The sequence below is a fragment of the Bufo gargarizans genome, chromosome 5 (genome assembly GCF_014858855.1).
Source record: "Bufo gargarizans isolate SCDJY-AF-19 chromosome 5, ASM1485885v1, whole genome shotgun sequence".
Lineage (NCBI taxonomy): Eukaryota > Metazoa > Chordata > Amphibia > Anura > Bufonidae > Bufo > Bufo gargarizans.
Window position 1 is genome coordinate 410,406,593 of NC_058084.1, and position 22,221 is coordinate 410,428,813.

The 22,221-nt window shown below is 42.4% G+C and overlaps 1 protein-coding gene across 2 annotated transcripts in view; it reads left to right on the forward strand.

The window, feature by feature from the left end:
- DPP6 (dipeptidyl peptidase like 6) overlaps window positions 1-22,221 on the forward strand; it is a 1,705,234-nt gene that overhangs the window by 1,312,238 nt on the left and 370,775 nt on the right. For both annotated transcript variants that reach the window (XM_044293859.1, XM_044293858.1), the window contains exon 4: window positions 2,402-2,496. In XM_044293859.1, coding sequence (XP_044149794.1) covers window positions 2,402-2,496 — 95 coding nt within the window. The remainder of the gene's footprint in view (window positions 1-2,401; window positions 2,497-22,221) is intronic.

Below are 22,221 nucleotides of genomic sequence, written 5' to 3' on the forward strand. Positions count from 1 at the left end.
GACAGGCGCAGCTTGCCCCTGATTTTGTATATGGCCAAAAAATGAACAGACTATTGCTGGTTAAATGCACTTGGTGTCACAGCTTCACCCTGATGTAGGCTTTAGCCAAAAAACAACCACACCATTGAGGGTTAAATGCACTTGGTGACAGGCGCAGCTTGCCCCTGATTTTGTATATGGCCAAAAAATGAACAGACTATTGCTGGTTAAATGCACTTGGTGTGACAGCTTCACCCTGATGTAGGCTTTAGCCAAAAAACAACCACACCATTGAGGGTTAAATGCACTTGGTCGCAGCTTGTGCTGGCGCACCACAAGACACAAAATGGCCGCCGATCACCCCAGAAAAATGAGACTGACAAACGGTCTGTGCAGCCTAAAAACAGTGAGCAATTGAGGATCAGCAGCTCAATGATCCACAGCTGCAGATCGATCAGTTAATCAAGTCCTTTGGAGGAGTTAATCTGCCTAATCTCGCCCTACTGTCGCAGCCGCAACCTCTCCCTACGCTAATCAGAGCAGAGTGACGGGCGGCGCTATGTGACTCCAGCTTAAATAGAGGCTGGGTCACATGGTGCTCTGGCCAATCACAGCCATGCCAATAGTAGGCATGGCTGTGATGGCCTCTTGGGGCAAGTAGTATGACGCTTGTTGATTGGCTGCTTTGCAGCCTTTCAAAAAGCGCCAAGAAAGCGTCACAAAAGCGCGAAGAAAGCGACGAACACCGAACCCGAACCCGGACTTTTACGAAAATGTCCGGGTTCGGGTCCGTGTCACGGACACCCCAAAATTCGGTACGAACCCGAACTATACAGTTCGAGTTCGCTCATCCCTAATTGCAATCTAATGATTGCATGTTGGGGTCTACTTGTGGGGCCCAAAAAAGGGAAAAAGTAAAACAAAAAGTTAAAAAAAAAAAATATAATAACATAAAAATATATAAAAATTCTAATCACCCCTTTTTCGCAAAAAAAAAATAAACAATCAAAAAAATAAACATCATAGGTATCACTGCATCCACAAATGCAGGTACTATTAAAATATTTTTTTTTTTAATGATCCCATAAAAATAATCAATAAGGCCGATTTAATTTTTCTTAATCACTCCACCTTCACAAAAAATTTAATAAAAAGTGATAAAAAATGAATGTACACCCCAAAATAGTATCAATAACAACTAAAGATCATCCTTCCAAAAATTTACCATAACAGAGCTCAATAGTCATAACCATAAAAAAGTTATGGGGGCTAGAATATGACAATGAAAAGAAAAAAAAAATAGATATATTTTTTTTCAGCCTTTCAGGGCTCTCACAAGCTGTCCAAAACGGATCAGTTTGCATTCTGAATGGAAAAGGATCCGCTCAGAATGCATCAGTTTGCATCAGTTCAGTCTCCATTCCGCTATGGAGGCGGACACCAAAACACTGCTTGCAGATGAAACTGAGCCAAACGGTGAAAATGGATCCGTCCCCATTGACTTACGGTACATATTGTGCCAGGATGGATCCATTTTCACTGACACAATCTGGCACAATAGAAAACAGATTCGTCCTCCATTGACTTTCAATGCTGTTCAAGATGGATCCGTCTTAGCTATGTTAAAGATAATACAAACGGATCCGTTCAGAACAGATGCAGACGGTTGTATTATCTGAACGGATCCATCCATGAGGGGTCCACACAAAACTCGAGTGTGAAAGTAGCCTTAGAAGACAGGGATACAATTCCATTAGCCTGGCAACGAGGAATCTGGCAGGGAGGGTGGCATGATACACATGCGGTTGTGGCCTGGTGTGTACCTCTTGCCATGGTGCCCAGTGAGCCTATGAGCTTCTGCTGGGACCAAAGAGCCTGCGTTAGTAGATTCAATGCTCATAGAAATGATTGAACTCAGATAGATATAGGGAAATAAATGGAGCAATATGCGCACCTAGTGGCCTGAGTTCTATGGGAGTAAACGGAGGTGCCGTACCATCAGCTGCTGCCTCCTAAGGCAACATGTGACAAGGGTATGGCACTGTCATTGGGTCCCGGGGCACAATTGTGTAGTTCACATGGTGGTTAAGATCGCCACTGGTGGCACTGTGCTCATACAATCATAAACTGAGGGTGGGGGGGACTTAGAATTGCTGAGAGACATTGATGTCCTTAGAATCCCATGTCATACATCGCCCCCTTCAGTCCTGCCCTGGGTTATGACACAGTGGATCAGTTTTTCCTAGCGTTCCTTCAATACTTTTAGCTACTATAACATCAGATTATTTTATTATTGTGTGATTTCTTCAGATATGATCTGCTTAGAGATTGTTCTGCTCAGTTGATTTTTAGATTCTTATTTTAGCACAACATGCGTGTATTTTTGTCCACTAAGACGATTCTGCTTGTTTTTTTTTTCCAGGTAAAGAACTGTTATTTAGAACTCAGCAAGGCAACGTGGTAAAGCTAAATGTGGAAAAGAACGAGTCTACCTTACTAATAGAGAAGAAAATGTTTGTAAGTAGACTTTCCTTATATGTCACTTTTACTATATGTATCCTCTATATTCCTTCTCAATCTAAAGAGGACCCGTCACTCCAGTACCTGACAAAAGTCTTGTCGCTTCTCTATTTTGTAGAAACTCCTGCTATTAGCCTGACTTTTAATTAATCAATTGGTGTTAGAAATAGCTCATATGAAAAGCTAAAGCCCCCCAAATGATGTTTTATGCACTGAAATAAATTAGTTTCACTGAAAAAGGATTTATCATTTAATCAAGACAGAAAGGTCAAATTTTGGCAAGACAAAAGTTTTGTCGCCTATACAGAAATTGAACAACTTTACTGCAAATCCCAAAATATGTCAGCAAATTAAGTAGTGGTGCTGTGAGATCCAAATGTAATATCTTGTATGACTTCCATGAGCTTGAAGGACAGCATCCATGCGGTTTGGTAAGGATTCATACAATTTATTGATGAAGTCATCAGGAATAGCAAAGAAAACAGTCTTGCATGCCTCCCAGAGTTCATCAATATTCTTTGGTTTCGTCTTCCATGCTTCCTCTTTCATCCTACACCACATATGCTCAATGATGTTCATGTCTGGTGACTGGGCTGGCCAATCCTGGAGCATCTTGATCTTCTTCGCCTTGAGGAACTTTGATGTGGATATGGAAGTATGCCATGGAGCACCATCCTGCTGCAGAATTTGGCCTTTTTTATGGTTGGGAATATAAGAGGTAGCTAAGATTTCTTGGTATTTTAGACTATTGTTGCCTTCCACCCTGCAGATCCCTCGCACACCCCCATACTGGATGTAACCCCAGACCATGATTTTGCCCCCACCAAACTTCACTGTTTTCTGGGTAAATCTCGGCTCCATGCGGGTTCCAGTAGGTCTCCTGCAATATTTGCGGCGACTGTGGTGTAATTCAACGGAAAATGAATCTGAAAAATCCACCTTCTGCCACTTTTCCAGCGTCCATCCTTTTAGCAGGCTGTGGCCCTTGGCAAATGCCACATGTTTTTTCAATTGTCTTTTGTTTAGTGCTGGCTTATGGGCACTGATTCGACCATGGAGGCCATTTCGAGACAGATTCCGACAAACTGTTTTGGTTGACACAGGGACTTCAGGTGACCAGGTCTCGTGGAGCTCTGCTGCAGTGGAAAATAGGCTGGCCTTGGATTTTTTAGCCATCAAACGGTCCTCTCGAGCAGTTGTCTTGCGGGATCGGCCTGACCTGGCCTTGTCCAAAACATCTCCAGTCTCTTCAAATGTTTTTTTTATCCTCTGAACTTGACGCTGAGACACATTGAAGGTGTCTGCTACATCAGCAGTGGATCTGGTCTTCAGCCTCTTGATAATAAATACTTTAGTCTCCGGGTGAATCTTAGGCATGTTTGCAGAGGTCTAGTTGCAGTTGATGTGAAGGTCTAGTGTACTGGGGTTCTTTTTATACACACCTGAGACCTAATTGATCCATTATTAGTCACAGGTGAAGCTCATATGACAAGGCGACAACACTTATGTCTTGGCAAAAATTGACTCAATGGGCTTTACCAAGCTGTGAATATTAGAATACTTTTTGTCAGTTTCGTTTTGCACTGAAACATTATTACAAAAGCTGTTGGGATTAAAATGACCCATTTCTTGTAACAAAATCTTGATTAGAAATATATTTTAGCGGCACTTCAGGTCAATTTGTACACAAGCGACAAGACTTTTGTCAGGGACTGTAGATCCTAGATCCGAAGTCTCTTCACTTAAAACTTAGGATTAATGCTGTTTGGAGATCCGTCTCCATACAGCATTAAAATGTACGGCCTCCGATGAGGCGCCCAGTTATTCACGAAGTCTCCCGAGACTTTGGTGAATAACTTCAGCATTTGATTTGCAAACTGGAAAAACACTTGGATCTGAACTCGGGGTACCGGTCAGAATGAAGCCGAGTTCAGATCTAAGTTTTAAAGTGGTTTCCCCACTTAAAAAATCAAATACTGAAGCAAGACTTCGGGAATAACTGACTTCACCTCATTGGGGGCCGTACATTTTAATGCTGTACGGAGACGGATCTATTTGCATTCCTCATGTAATAACAATTTTGTAGCATCTATTTTCATGAATCCTTGTTGTGCCATTCCTCTATGAATGAATTCCTAGCAATTTGCAATATAGGTCCAACTGGGTGTTTATAGTTGGGAGTGTGTCCCTGCACAGTCCTACACCACACATCAGTGCTGCCAGTGCTCCGAATCTATTAAAGTGCTTCATGCTGGATGTTAAATTTGGTTCGTTTTAGACACTTTTGACTAAGGACTCATTTACGAGGGCAATGCACATGGAAGCAGATTGTTCCTGATAATTGCCCTCTCGTTAAGCTGTATTCACATGCAGCAATCATCCTCCCTGGACTGCTATTGTTGTTCTCCATACAGATTTATTGTTTGGCATCAAACACAGGGTGTGATCACCTAACTAACAAGTTTATCGGGTGATTGGTGGCACCTTTACACAGGGCAGTTCCAAAAAATGTTCGTCCACCATAATTGACACTTTGGCACAATTTTGGTGCAATTTTGTGCATCTCAAAACACTCTCCTTTCCAGCTAGGCCACACACTTCAGGGAAGACACCAAATATGTCTAAAAACTATAATAAATGTGGTGCAAACCTACAGCATTGTACAGTAAAAATTGTTAATCTGCAGCATGCCAGTTTATATGGCGGACATCCACCGCGTATTTCGCCCTTTGCAATAATTAGGTTGAAATCTCTGGCAAATCCGCTCCAAAATCTGCAACAAATGAACAGGGGAAGGAAATTTCCACCGCAAAATCCATGGCGAAATCCACATGTTACATGCATACTTGTAGATTGATTGCAAATTTTGGTGTGAATTTGTACCAATTTCACCCAATGCATTGCAAAGAGTGAAATCTGCAGTGGATATCCACAGCATAAGGACTCATGCACGCAAACATATTTTTTCTCTGCATCCAATCTGCATTTTTTGCAGGTCGAATGCAGAATTAATCACTTCAATGGGGCTGCAAAAGATACGGAAAGCACATACTGGCTGTCTGCATCCGTATATCCCTTCCGTGGCATCCGCAAAAATATAGAACATGTTCTATTTTTGTCCACGTTACAAACAAGGATAGGACTGTTCGATTTTTGCCCGGATGTTCTATTCGGCTAAATCCAGAAGGCACATGGGCGGTTATTCGCGTTTTGCGTATCTGCTATTTGTGGACCACAAAACAGGCAACGGTCATGTGCATGAGCCATACATTGACGTACTGAAGTTCTAAAATCCACCTACAGTTCAATTTACACTGCAGGAGCATGTGCATGAGACTGTTCAGACTCTCATCTATGTTGCTGGTACGGTACAATGGTGCGTATTTGCTTTGTGTGCATCAAGAATGGGAAATCGCAGCGCATCTGTTATGTGTGAACATACCCTTAGACGGAGTCCGTCTCCTCCAAAATGTCAAAGTACCTCTAAGGGCTCATGCACACGAATGTAAGGGCTCCATGATCATGCTGTGGACTGCAAATGGGTCCATGATCCGCAAGATACTGCAAAAGATAGGCCATGTTTTATCTTTTGCTGTGTGGAGGCACGCACCTAAAAGCCCACAGAAGCACTTTGTACTGTTTCCGTGGGCTTCCGATCCGTGCCTCCGCTGCAAAAGATAAGACATGTCCTATCTTTTGCAATGTCTTGTGGATTAAGGACCCATTCAAGGTGCTCACAGCCAGTGTCTGTATATTGTGGACCCGCCACTTACTGTCTGCAATACAGGCGCAGAGCCAGATCGCTTAGGCTACTTTCACATTAGCGTTTTTCTTTTCCGGCATAGAGTTCTGTCACAAGGGCTCTATACCGGAAAATAACTGATCAGGCATATCCCCATGTATTCTGAATAGAGAGCAATCCGTTCAGGATGCATCAGGATGTCTTCAGTTCAGTCATTTTGACTGATCAGGCAAAAGAGAAAACCGTAGCATGCCATGGTTTTATCTCCGGCGAAAAAAACTGAAGACTTGCCTGAGTGCCAGATCCGGCATTCAAAATACCGGAATGCCGGATCCGTCATTCCGATCTGCGCATGCACAGACCTTTAAAAATGAGAAAAGAAAAAAAAAACGGATCCGTTTTGCCTGATGACACCGGAAAAACGGATCCGGTATTGCAATGCATTTTTCTGACTGATCAGGCATTTATTCAGAAAAAATGACATCCGTTTGCATATAGTTTGCCTGCCGGAATCAAACAATGCAAGTGTGAAAATACCCTAACTCTGCTTACTAGACTTTTTTGTTTGTGGTGTTTCTATGGAGTGGGGATCATGTGACCTGTTTTGGATCACATGATCGCTCTTTCCAGTTTCTACTTACTGACATGTGCAATCTCTTTAATGAGACGCCAAGCCACATGTGCGATTCCATGCTGAGGCAGGTACAGTTCCTACTTCCTCCTACCCATCAAAGTATGAGCACATATGATTCGGCACATTTGTATGTACCGTATTTATCGGCGTATAACACGCACTTTTTCCCCCTGAAAATAGGGGGCAAATGATGTATGCGTGTTATACGCCGATTAGGGCTGAAACGTGTCCTTCCGGAGGCCAGAGAGGGAGGACTGAGCCGGCCGGCACAGCGGAGGGAGGAGGAGGGAGGAGGAAGGAGTCCCTCCCTCCCCACTGTGCGCGGCTGCCGCTGAACACCAATGAGGACAGAGTAGGAGGGGAGGGACTGTGGCCACTGCATCACCAATGAATGTGCCGGCCATATCCCACAGGGTCCCCCTCCTCCCCCCCATTATTGGTGGCAGTTTGCAGTTCCGATCGGAGCCCCAGCAGTGTAATGCTGGGGCTCCGATCGGTTACCATGGCAGCCAGGACGCTACTAAAGTCCTGGCTGCCATGGTATGTTAGTGAGCAGAGAGCAGCGCATTATACTCACGTGCGCTGTGGCCGCCGGTCGCTCCTTCTCATAGGTCTGTGCGGCGCATTGCTAATGCTATAAGCATTAGCAATCCGCCGCACAGACAGAAGAAGGAGCGACCGGCGGCCACAGCGCACGTGAGTATAATGCGCTGCTCTCTGCTCACTAACATACCATGGCAGCCAGGACTTCAGTAGCGTCCTGGCTGCCATGGTAACCAATTGGAGCCCCAGCATTACACTGCTGGGGCTCCGATCGGAACTGCAAACTGCCACCAATAATGGGGGGGAGGAGGGGGACCCTGTGGCCACTGCCACCAATAATTAATACTGGGGAGGGAGGGGGGGGGGGGGGGATTTGCGTTACCAGAGGGGGCAGATCAGAGGCTTTATTTGAAATTTAATTTTTTTTCCTGAAATTTCCCTCTTAAAATGAAGGTGCGTGTTATACGCCAGTGCGTGTTATACGCCGATAAATACGGTAATTTATAAATTATGAGGCACTGCAGTTTATTAATAACCACATGCACTTTTCATGTACCGTATTTATATGTCTTTTTTAGCTTACACATGATTCATATATTTATTGTCTGTATTTGATTATGGATAAAAAAAAAAAATGAAATATTTTGGGTACATTTGCACTATGATTGTTAATTATTCTATTTATTCAATTATTAATGTTGATGGTACCGTATTAATATTTGCACTTTGCACCATTTGTATTGTCACTGCTTGAAAAAGGTTCCATAGAGAAAACCAAAACGTTGCGTCTGGTGTAATAAACACATTACTTATTTTTGGAAGTGCCGTGGAATTTTTTCTTTTTATATTTATCTGGATGTTGGATCGCTTCCGCAGCCGCTGGCACTCTTTTTTTCTACCTTATTTGCAGTGCTGCCCAGCATATCATTTTCTTTATATATATAAATAAAAACAAAAAAACTAAGTGGCAGCACCGTCAATGGTATAAAAAGGGTGCAGCTGGCCCAATATGGATATAAGCCAATCCAAATAGATAACATTTTTAAAAAAAGGGCAGCACTCCAGAAGGTAAAAAATGCAAAAAATACTTTATTTACCCAAATGGGACATGCGACGTTTCGGCTCTATGCAGGAGCCTTTCTCAAGCCTGAGAAAGGCTCCTGCATAGAGCCGAAACGTTGCATGTCCCATTTGGGTAAATAAAGTATTTTTTGCATTTTTTACCCTCTGGAGTGCTGCCCTTTTTTTCAATTTATATATATATATATATATATATATATATATTGGGGAAAATAAGTATTTGATACACTGGCGATTTTGCAAGTTTTCCTCCCACCTACAAAGAATGGAAAGGTCTGAAATTTTTATCATAGGTACACTTCAACTGTGAGAGACAGAATCTAAAAAAAAATCCAGAAAATCACATTGCATGTTTTTTAAATAATGAAATTGCATTTTATTGAATGAAATACCGTATTTTTCGCTTTATAAGACACACTTCTTCCCCCCCAAAAGTGGGGGGGAAATGGCCGTGCGTCTTATAAAGAGGATATTTCGCTGGCCGCTATGCTGCACAGGGCGGCCAGCGAAGTATCAGTGTGGAGGGAGGAGGCGGGGACTCTCATGGCGGGGCCCGGTGCAGTGACTCTACTCTAATACACCGGGCCCCGCAACTGTTAAATACATTTAATCTGATCTATATCTAAATGTATACGCTCTGTTCGGTACTTACTGTAGTACCGGAAGTATAGCATTAAGACGGTGCAGACCGGCATCTTCCTCTGTCATGCGCCGCCTGCCCCAGCTCCCTCTGTCATGCGCTGCCTACCCCATCTCCCTCTGTCATGCGCCACCTGCCTGTTCATTCAAAACGTGAGATAAGCAGGCAGGTGGCGCATGATCGAGGGAGCTGGGGCAGGCGGCGTATGAGGAGGGAGCTGGGGCAGGTGGCACATGAGGAGGGAGCTGCGGCAGGCGGCACATGATCGAGGGAGATGCCAGTCTGCGCCGTCTTAATGCTATACTTGTGGTACTACAGTAAGTACCGAACAGAGCGTATACAGTTAGATTTAGATCACATTGAATGTATTTAACAGTTGCGGGGCAAGGTGTATTAGAGTAGAGTCACTGCACCGGGCCCTGCCATGAGTGTCTCCGTCACTGATGCATCTGATGAGGGATCTGTAGATGACAATTATGGGGATCTGTGGATGACATAAGTGTCATCCACAGAGCCCCCATCAGTGTCATCCACAGATCTCCCATCAGTGTCATCCACAGATCTCCCATCAGTGTCATCCACAGATCCCCCATCAGTGTCATCCACAGATCCTCCATCAGTGTCATCCACAGATCCCCCATAACAGTGCATCATCCACAGATCCCCTCATAACAGTGCATCATCCACAGATCCCCATAACAGTGCGTCATCCACAGATCCCCCCATAACAGTGCGTCATCCACAGATCCCCCATCAGTGTCATCCACAGATCCCCCATCAGTGTCATCCACAGATCCCCCATCAGTGTCATCCACAGATCCCCCATCAGTGTCATCCACAGATCCCCCATCTGTGTCATCCACAGAGCCCCCATAACAGTGCGTCATCCACAGACCACCATTAGTTCAAAACCTACCAAAAGCACACCTTTTGGTTCAAAATATTTTTTTCTTATTTTCCTCCTCAAAAACCTAGGTGCGTCTTTTTATATATACCTATACTCCTTGAATTTTATAGTGGCTGTGAGGTCTCATAACAGGTAGCGTTTAGTGTTAGGTTCCTGTCTTACAGTGATTGCCTTGACATTTGGCAGATGGGCCAAATAATTTTGTACAAAATATATTTGCTAAGAATCTCAAATTTACAAAAAAAGCCATTTGTGTACTTTATTTGGTTCGCAGAGTGCTGTTGCATTGCATGTTTTCCCTTTGTGTATTTAGGCATGGCAGCGTGCACCTGCTCATTGGGATGTGCTGACTGAGCCCTTTTCCTTGTTGTATGTATATATATATATATATATATTTCAAGAACAGAGCAATATTAGATAAAAAAACACACTGAGCTTAAGATGCCGAATCTCTTCTGTGTTCTTGCTTTTGTTTATTGCAGTGTATTTGCTGTAGAACTGCTTGTAGGTTGACAAGAACATCAAAAAAGATCTTCCTCTTATTTATCAAAGACTTCTTGTATCATTGTACTACATGAACACCGGACTTTATTATATATTTTGTGCCCATGATGAATGTGAGACTTCCCAGCTCCACATTCTCCCCTTGCACTGTACCTAGTGTCTGGTCCAGAACTTCAAAGACGTGGCACTGTTTCAACCGAGAGCTGAGCTACTCTTCAAATTTATTATTAAAAGATTATATTGCAGCCACTGTCAAATTCTGTAAGTCTCTGGACTTCCACCAAAGGTGCTCTCCAAAAAGGTGCAGACCTAAAGACTGGGGCATAGGTTTTCAATTTAAAACATTTTATCCTAATGCCATTAAGGGTCCATTCACACGTCCGTGTGTGTTTTGCGGATCCACGGATCCGCAGATCCGCAAAACATGGACATCGCCGATGTGCGTTCCGCATTTTGCAGACCGCACATCGCCAGCACCTAATAGAAAATGCCTAATCTTGTCCGCAATTGCGGACAAGATTAGGACATGTTCTATTCTTTTCGGGAACGGATTGCGGACCCGGAAGTGCGCGTCCGCAATTCCGTATCCGGGCAGCACATTGTGCTGCCCCATAGAAATGAATGGGTGTGCAATTCCGTTCCGCACATGGGCACGGTCACTTGCACCACCCCAACCTCTTAAATAAGTACTAAAATATGATTTGTAAGAACAAACTTTATAAAGAATTTTAAAATGTTGGGTTAATTTATCAGAAATGTGGCAGCAAACAAATAAATAAATAAAAATGTTGAAAAGCTGATATGGTTAGCTATTAGTAATGAGCACCTTTTTTGAAATTGGACCCAAATAGAAAGTGCTCCAGTTACCCAAAAAGTTGTGGATGACATTCTGTGCCCTCTTTAAAAGCAAACTGCACTGTTGGTCCAAAAATTGTTTTGCCTTTTGAAGACCTCAGTGATCTTCAAAAATTACTGATGTGTGCATGGTCCCAGAGAAATGAATTGTCAGTGTACTATCCTCCAAAAATATGGCTAACACATGGGTGGCTGGAGAGTTAGTGTAAGGCCACATGGGGCAGATTTCCCACAATGGAATTTGTGCTGTAGAATTGTGGATTTTACTGCATCTTGGTGAAATCCATGGTGGAAATCTGCAGCAACAATTGACATGCTAGGCACCCTATCTGAGATGTAATTACAGATCACAGCTGTGTCCTAATGGAGCTGATCTAAGCAGCAGCTAAGGAGCAAGCACTGCAGAAAATAAGTAGAAGGTAATCATCCACTATAGATAGTGACTTACACATCGTTTTTGGGCATGCAGCTGGATAATCACTTTAAATAGTACTGGTCCATTGGCTATACCTTTTTACTGTGCAGACCTGGGTCAACTGGTCTGATAAAAAGAAAGGTATGTGAGCAGAATTTTATATATATATATATTTATGAAATGTGCATTGTTATTCTTTAAAAATCTAGAAAAATAGCTTGCATCTTTGTTCTCCATAATGGAGAAAGAGGTAGGTATTTTAAAAAAAGGCAAACGTTCTTCAGAACAATAATTATATACAAGTTTTGACCTTAAAGGGGTTCTCCAGGAATGATTTCAAATGCCCTCCAGCAACCTGTCTTAGAATGTGAGCAGGACTGGTTGCCTCTACTTGCAGAGCTGCCTAGGAGGGTGAGGGACATGGCTGTGCTCTGGTACCTGCATATACTACACATTGGTGAGTTTTCCTGTCAGGCTGCTCAGCCATGATGGCATATCATAAACAGGATCACATCATTATCATCTATTGTAAAGCAGTGTGAAGTCCCGTCCCTCACCCATCCTAGACAGCTCTGGAGGCAACCAGTCCTTCTCACATTATAGGGCAGGTTGTTGGTGGCCATTTTAAATAATTTCCAGAGAACCCATTTAAGGGTAAAATAAAATTTGTATGATTGGAATAGGAGTCCAATGAGTAACCATATACTCCTGATCATCTGCAGGGGTGGATTTGACACTGCTAAGATTCACCTCTGTTGGCCCACTCAGCTTAGCAGTGCAACCTGGGCACACCTGCTACTGCCCTACAGCTGGGAAGGGCAGTTACACAGGTGGTATGTCCACCCCATTATTAATTATTTTCAGCCAACTATTTGTGGTCAGCATGTGCCCCCTTGATTTCTGGGGTCACAAACTTTAGGTTGTTTGGTGTGCTGGAAAAGTCCACCCCTGTCTATATGATACAGTGAAATAAGTTTATGGTTATTGTGAAGGTATGTCCTAAAGACGTGAAAGTAATGGTTCTTCAGTCCTCGGTTGTGGTGGCGCATAGCTTTTCCCATTCTCTGTGAATGGGCTGAGGATGATTATAAGATCTCCCCAGATATTGCTGTCTGTGATCTAGCTCACCATGTGAAAATGGGGAATCTTTCTATTATGAAACTCAGGTTGATTAAAGGAAGAGGCTTTGATTATATCGTCCTCCGGGCACCAGGCATATTCTTCAATGAGGACAGCCAAATATTCAGTGTAATGGTCCATGGAAATCAATACTTGCATTACCTTTGTTACATTACATTAGGCAAGCCTGACATTTTCTATGACTCTCTAAAGGCACGGAGAGTTGTACTTGTGTATGCCTTACAGCATCGTCTTGTGTTTTCTGCCTGTTGATCTATCAAGAAAAACATTTTGCCTCCCGTAATCTTTCTGTGTTTGAAAGACCTTGATGGCCGCTATGTGCTGGGAATTGCACTCGCCTAGGCTACAAAGTTTACTTTCTGATTCCACAGAGCGGAACAATTGCTCTGTGCCTTTTTTCCCCAAAATCTCAAAATCCTTTTGTATTTGTACAGTTCAAGTTTAAAGTGTGAAACACACAATTGTATTAGACAGCTGAAAGGTTATTTTGTACTTTTTGCCATGGATAACGCTTTTCAAATGACGTTACACAAGGTTTATTGAACTCAATGCTTCCATCTGCTACAGACAGAAAATCTTCACAATCTTCCCCCGATGATAAAAGTTGTATTCTCCTAAATTGAAACACTGTATGTGAATGACATTTTACATCCAGGGTTGGAAAAAAAAAATCTTATTTTTTTTGGAAGGCCTTTAGTCCTCAGTATGCGCATTGCCATGGTCTACAGTGTCAGTTGTCGCAAAGGAGGCACAAGTTTTCTTTTCTTTTATTCATAATTTATTTTCTATATTCATAATTTATTATTTACATTATGTAAATTTAATGATATCCATGTGTTTGTCCTATATAGATGGGTACAACCGTGATCAAAGCCACGACAAATTACAGTGGAATAGCTAAAAAGAACGGGGGAGAGAAACAACTCTTCTTGGCCTAGATTAGCAGGCTAGATAATAGTCTTCCTCATAGACCTCGAAAGCCATTTCATCCTGTGGTTGTACAAACATTATGAAATGACTAGAGATGAGCAAATTTGGTAAAATTAGTTTTTGGCTGCAAATTCTAACAATTCAATTCTGCAGATTCAATTCCAATTCAATTCTTTTAAAAAGTCACGTAGGACACTCTGAGGTGTCCTAGGACTGTGTCCAACCCCTTTCAAGCTCTTTAGCACCAAGGCAGCATTAGTAAATAATTATAAAATTAGAACGTGGTACAAAAATTATCCTTTTTGGTGGCAGATTTCTTCTTCTCTGTCTTCTGACCTATAAAATGGTGGCCATCATTTTGAGAGATTTGTCCAAATAGAATCGCAGACTATTCTGATTTGGCTATCATCAAAATTTGGGGGAAATTAAAGACTAATTCAATTACTTTAGAATCAATTTTCTCATCTCTGGAAATGACTATTACAAGCACCAATTCCCACTAGTATACGACCAAAAACATACTGTTAAAATAATGGCCCACTATATTAGAGGAGTGACAAATAATCATTGGGCCCCATAGAAAATAAATATAAATGGTTATATTATACACAGTAACAGTAGTTAGTAATATTAGGAAATATATTCCTAGCTTTTATTATACTGCCTGTCCCAAAAAAATGTTGACAACAAAAAATAAAGGTCACACACAAAAAATAAAGGACCGCCTTTAGCTTTCATTACGGCATGCATTCGCCGTGGCATTGTTTCGATAAGCTTCTGCAATGTCGCAAGATTTATTTCCATCCAGTGTTGCATTTATTTTTCACCAAGATCTTGCATTGATGATGGTAGAGTCTGACTGCTGCCCAAAGCCTTCTCCAGCACATCCCAAAGATTCTCAATGGGGTTAAGGTCTGGACTCTGTCGGGGCCAATCCATGTGTGAAAATGATGTCTCATGCTCCCTGAACCACTCTTTCACAATTTGAGCCCGATGAATCCTTGCATTGTCATCTTGGAATATGCCCGTGCCATCAGGGAAGAAAAAATCCATTGAAGGAATAACCTGGTCATTCAGTATGTTCAGGTAGTCAGCTGACCTCATTCTTGGAGCATCTCACAGCTAGGACAATAACCCGTCAAAGGGAAAATATCTTATAGTGGTATAGTGTAAAATATCAATCACAGAGTTCCACTATAGTCTAAAACGTAACTTTTATTATACTATTATGTAAAAAAAACACATGTCAAACAAAAAACAACAAATATATATATATAGTCGGGACTCAATGGTCATGAATTCTTCCACAATGTAGGAAGGGGCTGTTTGATAGGCAGGGTAGCAGATCTACTATGGGGCACTTACCCAATTTCTTACCCCAAAATTCAGGTCCCTGCCTAAAAAACAAAATGGGCCGCCCGATAGGGGCGATCCTGTGTTCAGGAACCTCCTATACACCCTAGGATTGCCCTGTAAATAGGTGATACTGACCCACCTAGATAGGATGGTCACTGTTGGTAATGTGGCCTAATCTAGAAAAATGAAAAATGAAAAATGCAGAATATATCACAGATATTAATGTTTATATATGATAACAAACTTAATATACCCTTATTGATAATAGTGTTAGATAGTAAAATAACCATCCAATCAAACATCAAATGTGCTACCAACTCTCTCATAAATTGTTAGTCTTACAAAGGAAGGGTACCATGTCAACATATGGTCCCTTAGTCCCAACGTGTTTCGCCCTTTGTTTATAAATCAGGCTCATCAGAGGACACTCAACACTTGTCCCAATCGGCATCAGACAGTGACACACATGGTAACAATATATACCGATGGTTAATACTAGTTTAAACTGCAACACAATGATTATACTCCAAGTCTAGACCAGAGGATATGTTTGGATAGCAACACCTCTAGATCCCCTCAGCGATTTATATTAGCACACAGTTATATCCTCATAGCAGTGTGTTGTGTCAGTGTGTCATTCTTGGAGCACATACTGTTGCTGAACCTAGACCTGACCAACTGCAGCACCCCAGATCATAGCACTGCCCCCACAGGCTTGTACAGTAGACACAAGGCATGATGGGTGCATCACTTCATCTGCCTTTCTTCTTACCCTGATGCGCCCATCACTCTGGAACAGGGTAAATCTGGACTCATCAGACCACATGACCTTCTTCCAGGTGGCGATTATATTAAAGGGGTTGTCCAAGTTATATTTATTGATGACCTATCCTCAGGATAGGTCATCAATATCAGATCGGCTGGGGTCCGACACCTGGCACCCCGACTGATTAGCTGTTTGAAGAGAAGGCACGCACCGTGCCAGCGCCGCCTCCTCTTCACTGTTTACCTTCTCGCCGTCGCTTCTGCAGCGGTGAGCAGGTGTAATTACACCCAAGCCGTCCCATTCATTTCAATGGTACGGATCGCTTCTATACAAGTGTACGGGAACGATCCATCCCATTGAAATGAGTGGGATGGTTAGGTGTAATTACACCTGCTCACCGCTGCAGATGCAACGTTGAGAAGGTAAACAGTGAAGAGGAGGCGGCGCTGGCACGGAGCACGCCTTCTCTTCAAACAGTTGATCGGCGTGGGTGATCTGATATTGATGACCTATCCTGCTTGACAAAGGCTGTTGTACAGCCGAAACGTTGCTCAGTTTTTGTATGCTGTGAAGTCCTCAATAAAGATGGAGTGATGGGAGATGTTGCCACCGCTGTTTGATTTCTATCTATCCTGAGGATAGGTCATCAATAAATATAACTTGGACAATCCCTTTAAGCAGTGACATACCTAAATGGACACCAAGCAAAGAATTATCATAGCAAATTCCTGAAGCCAATACTATATGGGAAGCTATATGGGAAGCTATATGGGAAGCTCACAGCTAAAAGAATTAAACGGCTTACTGACTGTGTAAATCAATATGCACTTAGCTCCCCCTAGTGGTGGTTGCATGCAGCAAGACTTATACAATTTATCATCTGATACAATGGGGGCTTATCGCCACCCTCCATTCATTTCTATGGGAGTACCGAAAATAGCCGAGCAGTACACGTTTTTGTACTATTAGTAGCTAGGAGTTTCCATCCAACAAAATGGTCACACTCAGACCCCTCCTCTTAAATGTTCTGGCTCACAAAGACATGGCGGCAGCCTGAAAGAACAATGCACTGCTTTTGCATTGTATTTTTCATGGTCTGCAATTGTGATACAATATCTGATAAAGCAAGAGGAAAAACAAATAAACATAAGAAATTATTTTAGGTTTTGGTGGTTGGTTTTTGTTTGTAGTGGTCCTTTAAAGAAAGCACTCTCACAAAATGTTTTATTCTTTGAGCTGTTAGTAAGATGCATTATGTAAACTGTAGTCAAGATAATCTTCTTATCAGTAACTGTATTTGTGAGTTATAACCTCTCTTCTGATCCTTAGCTGCGTCATGTAACCAACACTCTGACTCTCAGGCCTCATGTACATGACTGTTGTGTGTTTTGCGGTCCGCAAATCACGGATCTGCAAAACACGGATGGCGTCCGTGTGTGTTCCGCAATTTGCTGAATGGCACGGACAGCCAATAATATAACTGCCTATTCTTGTCTGCAAAATGCGGACAAGAATAGGACAGGTTATATATTTTTTGCGGATCACGGAACGGGGCAGCGGATGCGGACAGCACACGGAGTGCTGTCCGCATCTTTTGCGGCCCCATTGAAGTAAATGGGCCCGCATCCGAGCCGCCAAAACTGTGGCTCGGATCCGGACCAAAACAATGGCCGTGTGCATGAGGCCTCAAACTGACTCCAGACAGAAAGTCAGTTACATCTCTATTCCTATGAGACTAAGGCCTCATGCACACGGCCGTTGTGCAGCTGTTCCGTGCATTGGGGACCGCAATGCACGGGCAACATCTGTGCAGCAGGCCAGACCCATTCAACTTGAATGGGTCCGTGGTCTGTCCGCACCGCAATAAAAATATAACATGTCATATTTATTTGCGGTGTGAAACAACGGAAAAAAACAGCATGGAAGCACCCCGTAGTGCTTCCAGTGTTTTGTTCCGTGACTCTGTTCCGCATCTCTGGAATTGCGGACCCATTCAAGTGATGTGTGGATTGCCGACCCGCCGTTTGTGGGCCGCAATACAGCCACGGCCGCCCAACAGCCCTGTGCATGAGGCCTAACATTGAGGCTAACATAGGAATACATATAGAAACTGGCTTCCTGTCAAAACATAAAATACCGTGTTTTTTTTGAGACTCAGAATGCTGGTCACATCTGAGGATCAGAAGGGAGGTTATAACTCTCAAATACAGCCACTGGTAAGAAAATTACCTTCAATACAGTTTACATCATGTACCTTTCTAACAGGTCACAGAATAAAAAAAATTGTGGGAGTCCTACTTTAACCCCTTCCCGGCAGTCCCTGATAGCCGGGCCCCTGCTGTATCCGCCGGCATCACTGTACAAGCCCGAGGAATAGAAGGGATTTGGGGCGGGTGAGGGAGCCCATCAGGTCCCCACGTGGCTGTGGCGGGTACCCGATGGGTGAGAAGGCAGTCCAATGCCGTGCAGAGGCTGCCCAATGCCTTGCATGGCATCGGGACCTGCCTTCTAAAAAAATTCCAAGTAAAAAAAAGAAAAAAAACGCTCCTTTCCCCGGATTTTATAAAAAAAAATTAAAAAATAAAACACACACATATTAGGTATTACCACGTCCGTAATGACCGGCTCTATAAATATATCACATGATCCACCCTGTCCAATAAACACAGTAAAAAAAAAAATATATGGTAAAAATAACTATTTTTGTCACCTTACATCACAAAAATTGCAGCACCAAGCAATCAAAAAGGCATATGCACCCCAAAATAGTACCAATAAAACCGTCACCTCATTCCGCCAAAAATGAGATCCTAAAATAAAAAATGTAAAAAAAAACTTTTTTTGTCACCTTACATCACAAAAATGGCAGCACCAAGCAATCAAAAAGGCATATGCACCCCAAAATAGTACCAATAAAACCGTCACCTCATTCTGCCAAAAATGAGATCCCGCCAAAAATGAGCCCCCCCCAAAAAAGAATATATGACTCTCAGACAATGGAGACACTAAAATATTATTTATTTTGCTTCAAAACAGCTATTATTGTGTTAAAGTGAAATAAATTAAAAAGCGGAAATGTTAGATATTTCCGTGTCTGTAATAACCTGCTCTATAAAAATATCACATGACCTAACTCCTCAGGTGAACACCATAATTATTTTTTTATAAAACAGTGCCAAAAAGCCATTTTTTGTCACCTAACATCATTTAAAGTGCAACACCAAGCGATCAAAAAGGCGTATGACCCCCAAAATAGAACCAATCAAACCGTCATCTCATCCCGCAAAAAATGAGCACCTAAGTAAGACAATCGGTCAAAAAATAGAAAAGCTATGGCTCTCAGACTATGGGGACACTAAATCGTCCGTAACGACCTGCTCTATAAAAATATCACATGACCTAACCCCTCAGGTGAACGCTGTAAATAAATAAAAACTGTGCCAAAACAACACATTTTTTTTGTCACTTTGCCTCATAAAGTGTAATAATGAATAATCAAAAAATCATATGTACCCAAAAATCGTATCAATACAAATGTCAACTCTTCTTGCAAAAAATAAGCCCCTGCACAAGACGATTGGCAGAAAAAAAATAAAAATATGGCGTTCAGAAAATGGAGACACAAAAACATATATTTTTTTCAAAAATGCTTTATTATGCAAAATTGAAACAAACAAACAAAGAAAGTAGACAAATTTGATATCACTGCATCCGTAACAAACTGCTCTATAAAAATTTTGCATGATCTAACCGGTCAGATGAGCTTTGTAAAAAATAAAAACAGTGCCATTTTTTGGTTACCTTGCCTTACAAAAAACATAATATAAAGTGATAATCATATGTACCCCAAAATAGTATCAATAAAACTGTCACCTTATCCCCTAGTTTCCAAAATGGGGTCACTTTTGGAAGTTTCTACTGTAGGGGTGCATCAGGGGGCTTCAAATGGGACATGATGTCTAAAAACCAGTCCAGTAAAATCTGCCTTCCAAAAACCATGCGGCAGTCCTTTCCTTCTGCGCCCTGCCATGTGCCCTTACATCAGTTTACGACCATATGTGGGGTGTTTCTGTGAACCTCAGAATCAGGATAATAAATGTTCGGTTTTATTTTGCTGGTAACCCTTGATGTGTTAAAGAAGAAAATGGATTAAAATGGAAAATCTGTCCAAAAAGTGAAATTTAGAAATTTCATCTCCATTTTTCTTTAATTCTTGTGGAAAACCTAAAGTGTGAACACAGTTTGTAAAATCACTTTTGCGTAACTTGAGGGGTGTAGTTTCTACAATGGGATCATTTATGGGGGGTTTCTATTATTTAAGCCCCACAAAGTGACTTCAGACCAGAACTGGTCCTTAAAAAGTGGGTTTTGGAAATTTTCTTAAACTTTTAGAATTGCTTCAAAAATTATATGCCTTCTAATGTCCCCCAAAAATAAAATGACATTTACATAATGATGCTAACATAAAGTAGACATATGGGGAATGTTAAGTAATAAATAGAGGTGGGACGACGAATCTGTCAAATCCACAAATCCTTCGAATCTTGTTGGATTCAAGGGATTCATGGACTCGAATCCCGACCTTATTTACTAAATTTGAATCCGACGAATCCATGACAGCGGGGAACGGTGCAGTCCCTGTATTCTAATGCACCAGCCCTACTCACTGTAGTATAATCTTATGATCTAACATTCATTGTTAAGATATAATAATCCATCTGTATTACTTACATTAGAACATTAAGTTCCTTAGCAGAGAGGAGGCAGGCCGGGAGGACGGGCGGATGGCGCGTCACTCACTATGTCACGTGCCTGCGCCGCCCACTTTATGAATGAAGCAGGTGGCACGGGCGCGAGACATTGTGAGTGACGCGCCGCCCGTCCGTCCTTCCGGCCTGCCTCCTCCCTCCTCTCTGCTACGGAACTTAATGTTCTAATGTAAGTAATACAGATGGATTATTATATCTTAACAATGCAGGTTAGATCATAAAATTATACTACAGTGAGCGGGGCCGGTGCATTTGAATATAGGAACTGCATCGGTCCCTGTTGTCATTCCTAATCCAGATGCCGGTCCCGAGCCCCTGTATTGTGGGTCATTCACACTGCAGGGACACTGTTATGGGGGAAATCTGTGGATGGCACATAGCATAAGATGCTATATATGTGCCATCCAGAGATCCCCCATAACAGTGCCATCCAGAGATCCCCCATAACAGTGCCATCCAGAGATCCCCCATAACAGTGCCATCCACAGATCCCCCATAACAGTGCCATCCACAGATCCCCCATAACAGTGCCATCCACAGATCCCCATAACAGTGCCACCCACAGACCCCTCATAACAGTGCCATCCAGAGATCCCCCATAACAGTGCCATCCACAGATGCCCCCATAACAGTGCCATCCACAGATCCCCCATAACAGTGCCATCCACAGATCCCCCCATAGCAGTGCCATCCACAGATCCCCCCAATAGCAGTGTCATCCACATATCCCCCCTCATAATTGTTTGGATCACTTTGTTTCTTACACCGTTCACACAATTCTTATGTACAGGATTCGAAGGATTTGAGATTCGATAGATTCGAGAACCTATTCGGATTCGAAAAAAAGTTTTAAAAGCAGAGAAATTGAAATTTTGAAAATTGATTGGTGAAATATATTGACTCAAATTTATGACTGTCATGAAGTACGTACAATGTGTCACAAGAAAACAGTCTCAGAATGGCTTGGATAAATAAAAACATTCCAAAGCTATTACCAAATAAAGTGACACATGTCAGATTAGCAAAAAATGGCCTGGGCAGGAAGGTGAAAACTGGCCCAGGGTAGAAGGGGTTAATATCTTATGTTCTAGCCACCCAGAATGTTCCCTTCTAAGGGAAGATCATATCTATCTATCTATCTATCCAGGGGCATAGCTATAGGGGGTGCAGAGATAGCAGTCGCTACCGGGCCCAGGAGCCTGAGGGGGCCCAAAGACCCTGGTGCCACATAAGAAGACACTGGTATTATAGAAAGTGCATGCTGGTCAAGTTACACCTATGGCTGGAGGGAAGGGGTTAGATCAAGAATTTGGCATGGGGAGGGTCGTTTCAATTTTTGCCTCAGGAAGCACCAAGTATGTGCTTCCCTGCCCCTGGCCACAAAACACTAAGAGAAAGGGGGCCCAAGCTGAACTCTTGCACCAGGGCCCATGAGCCTTTA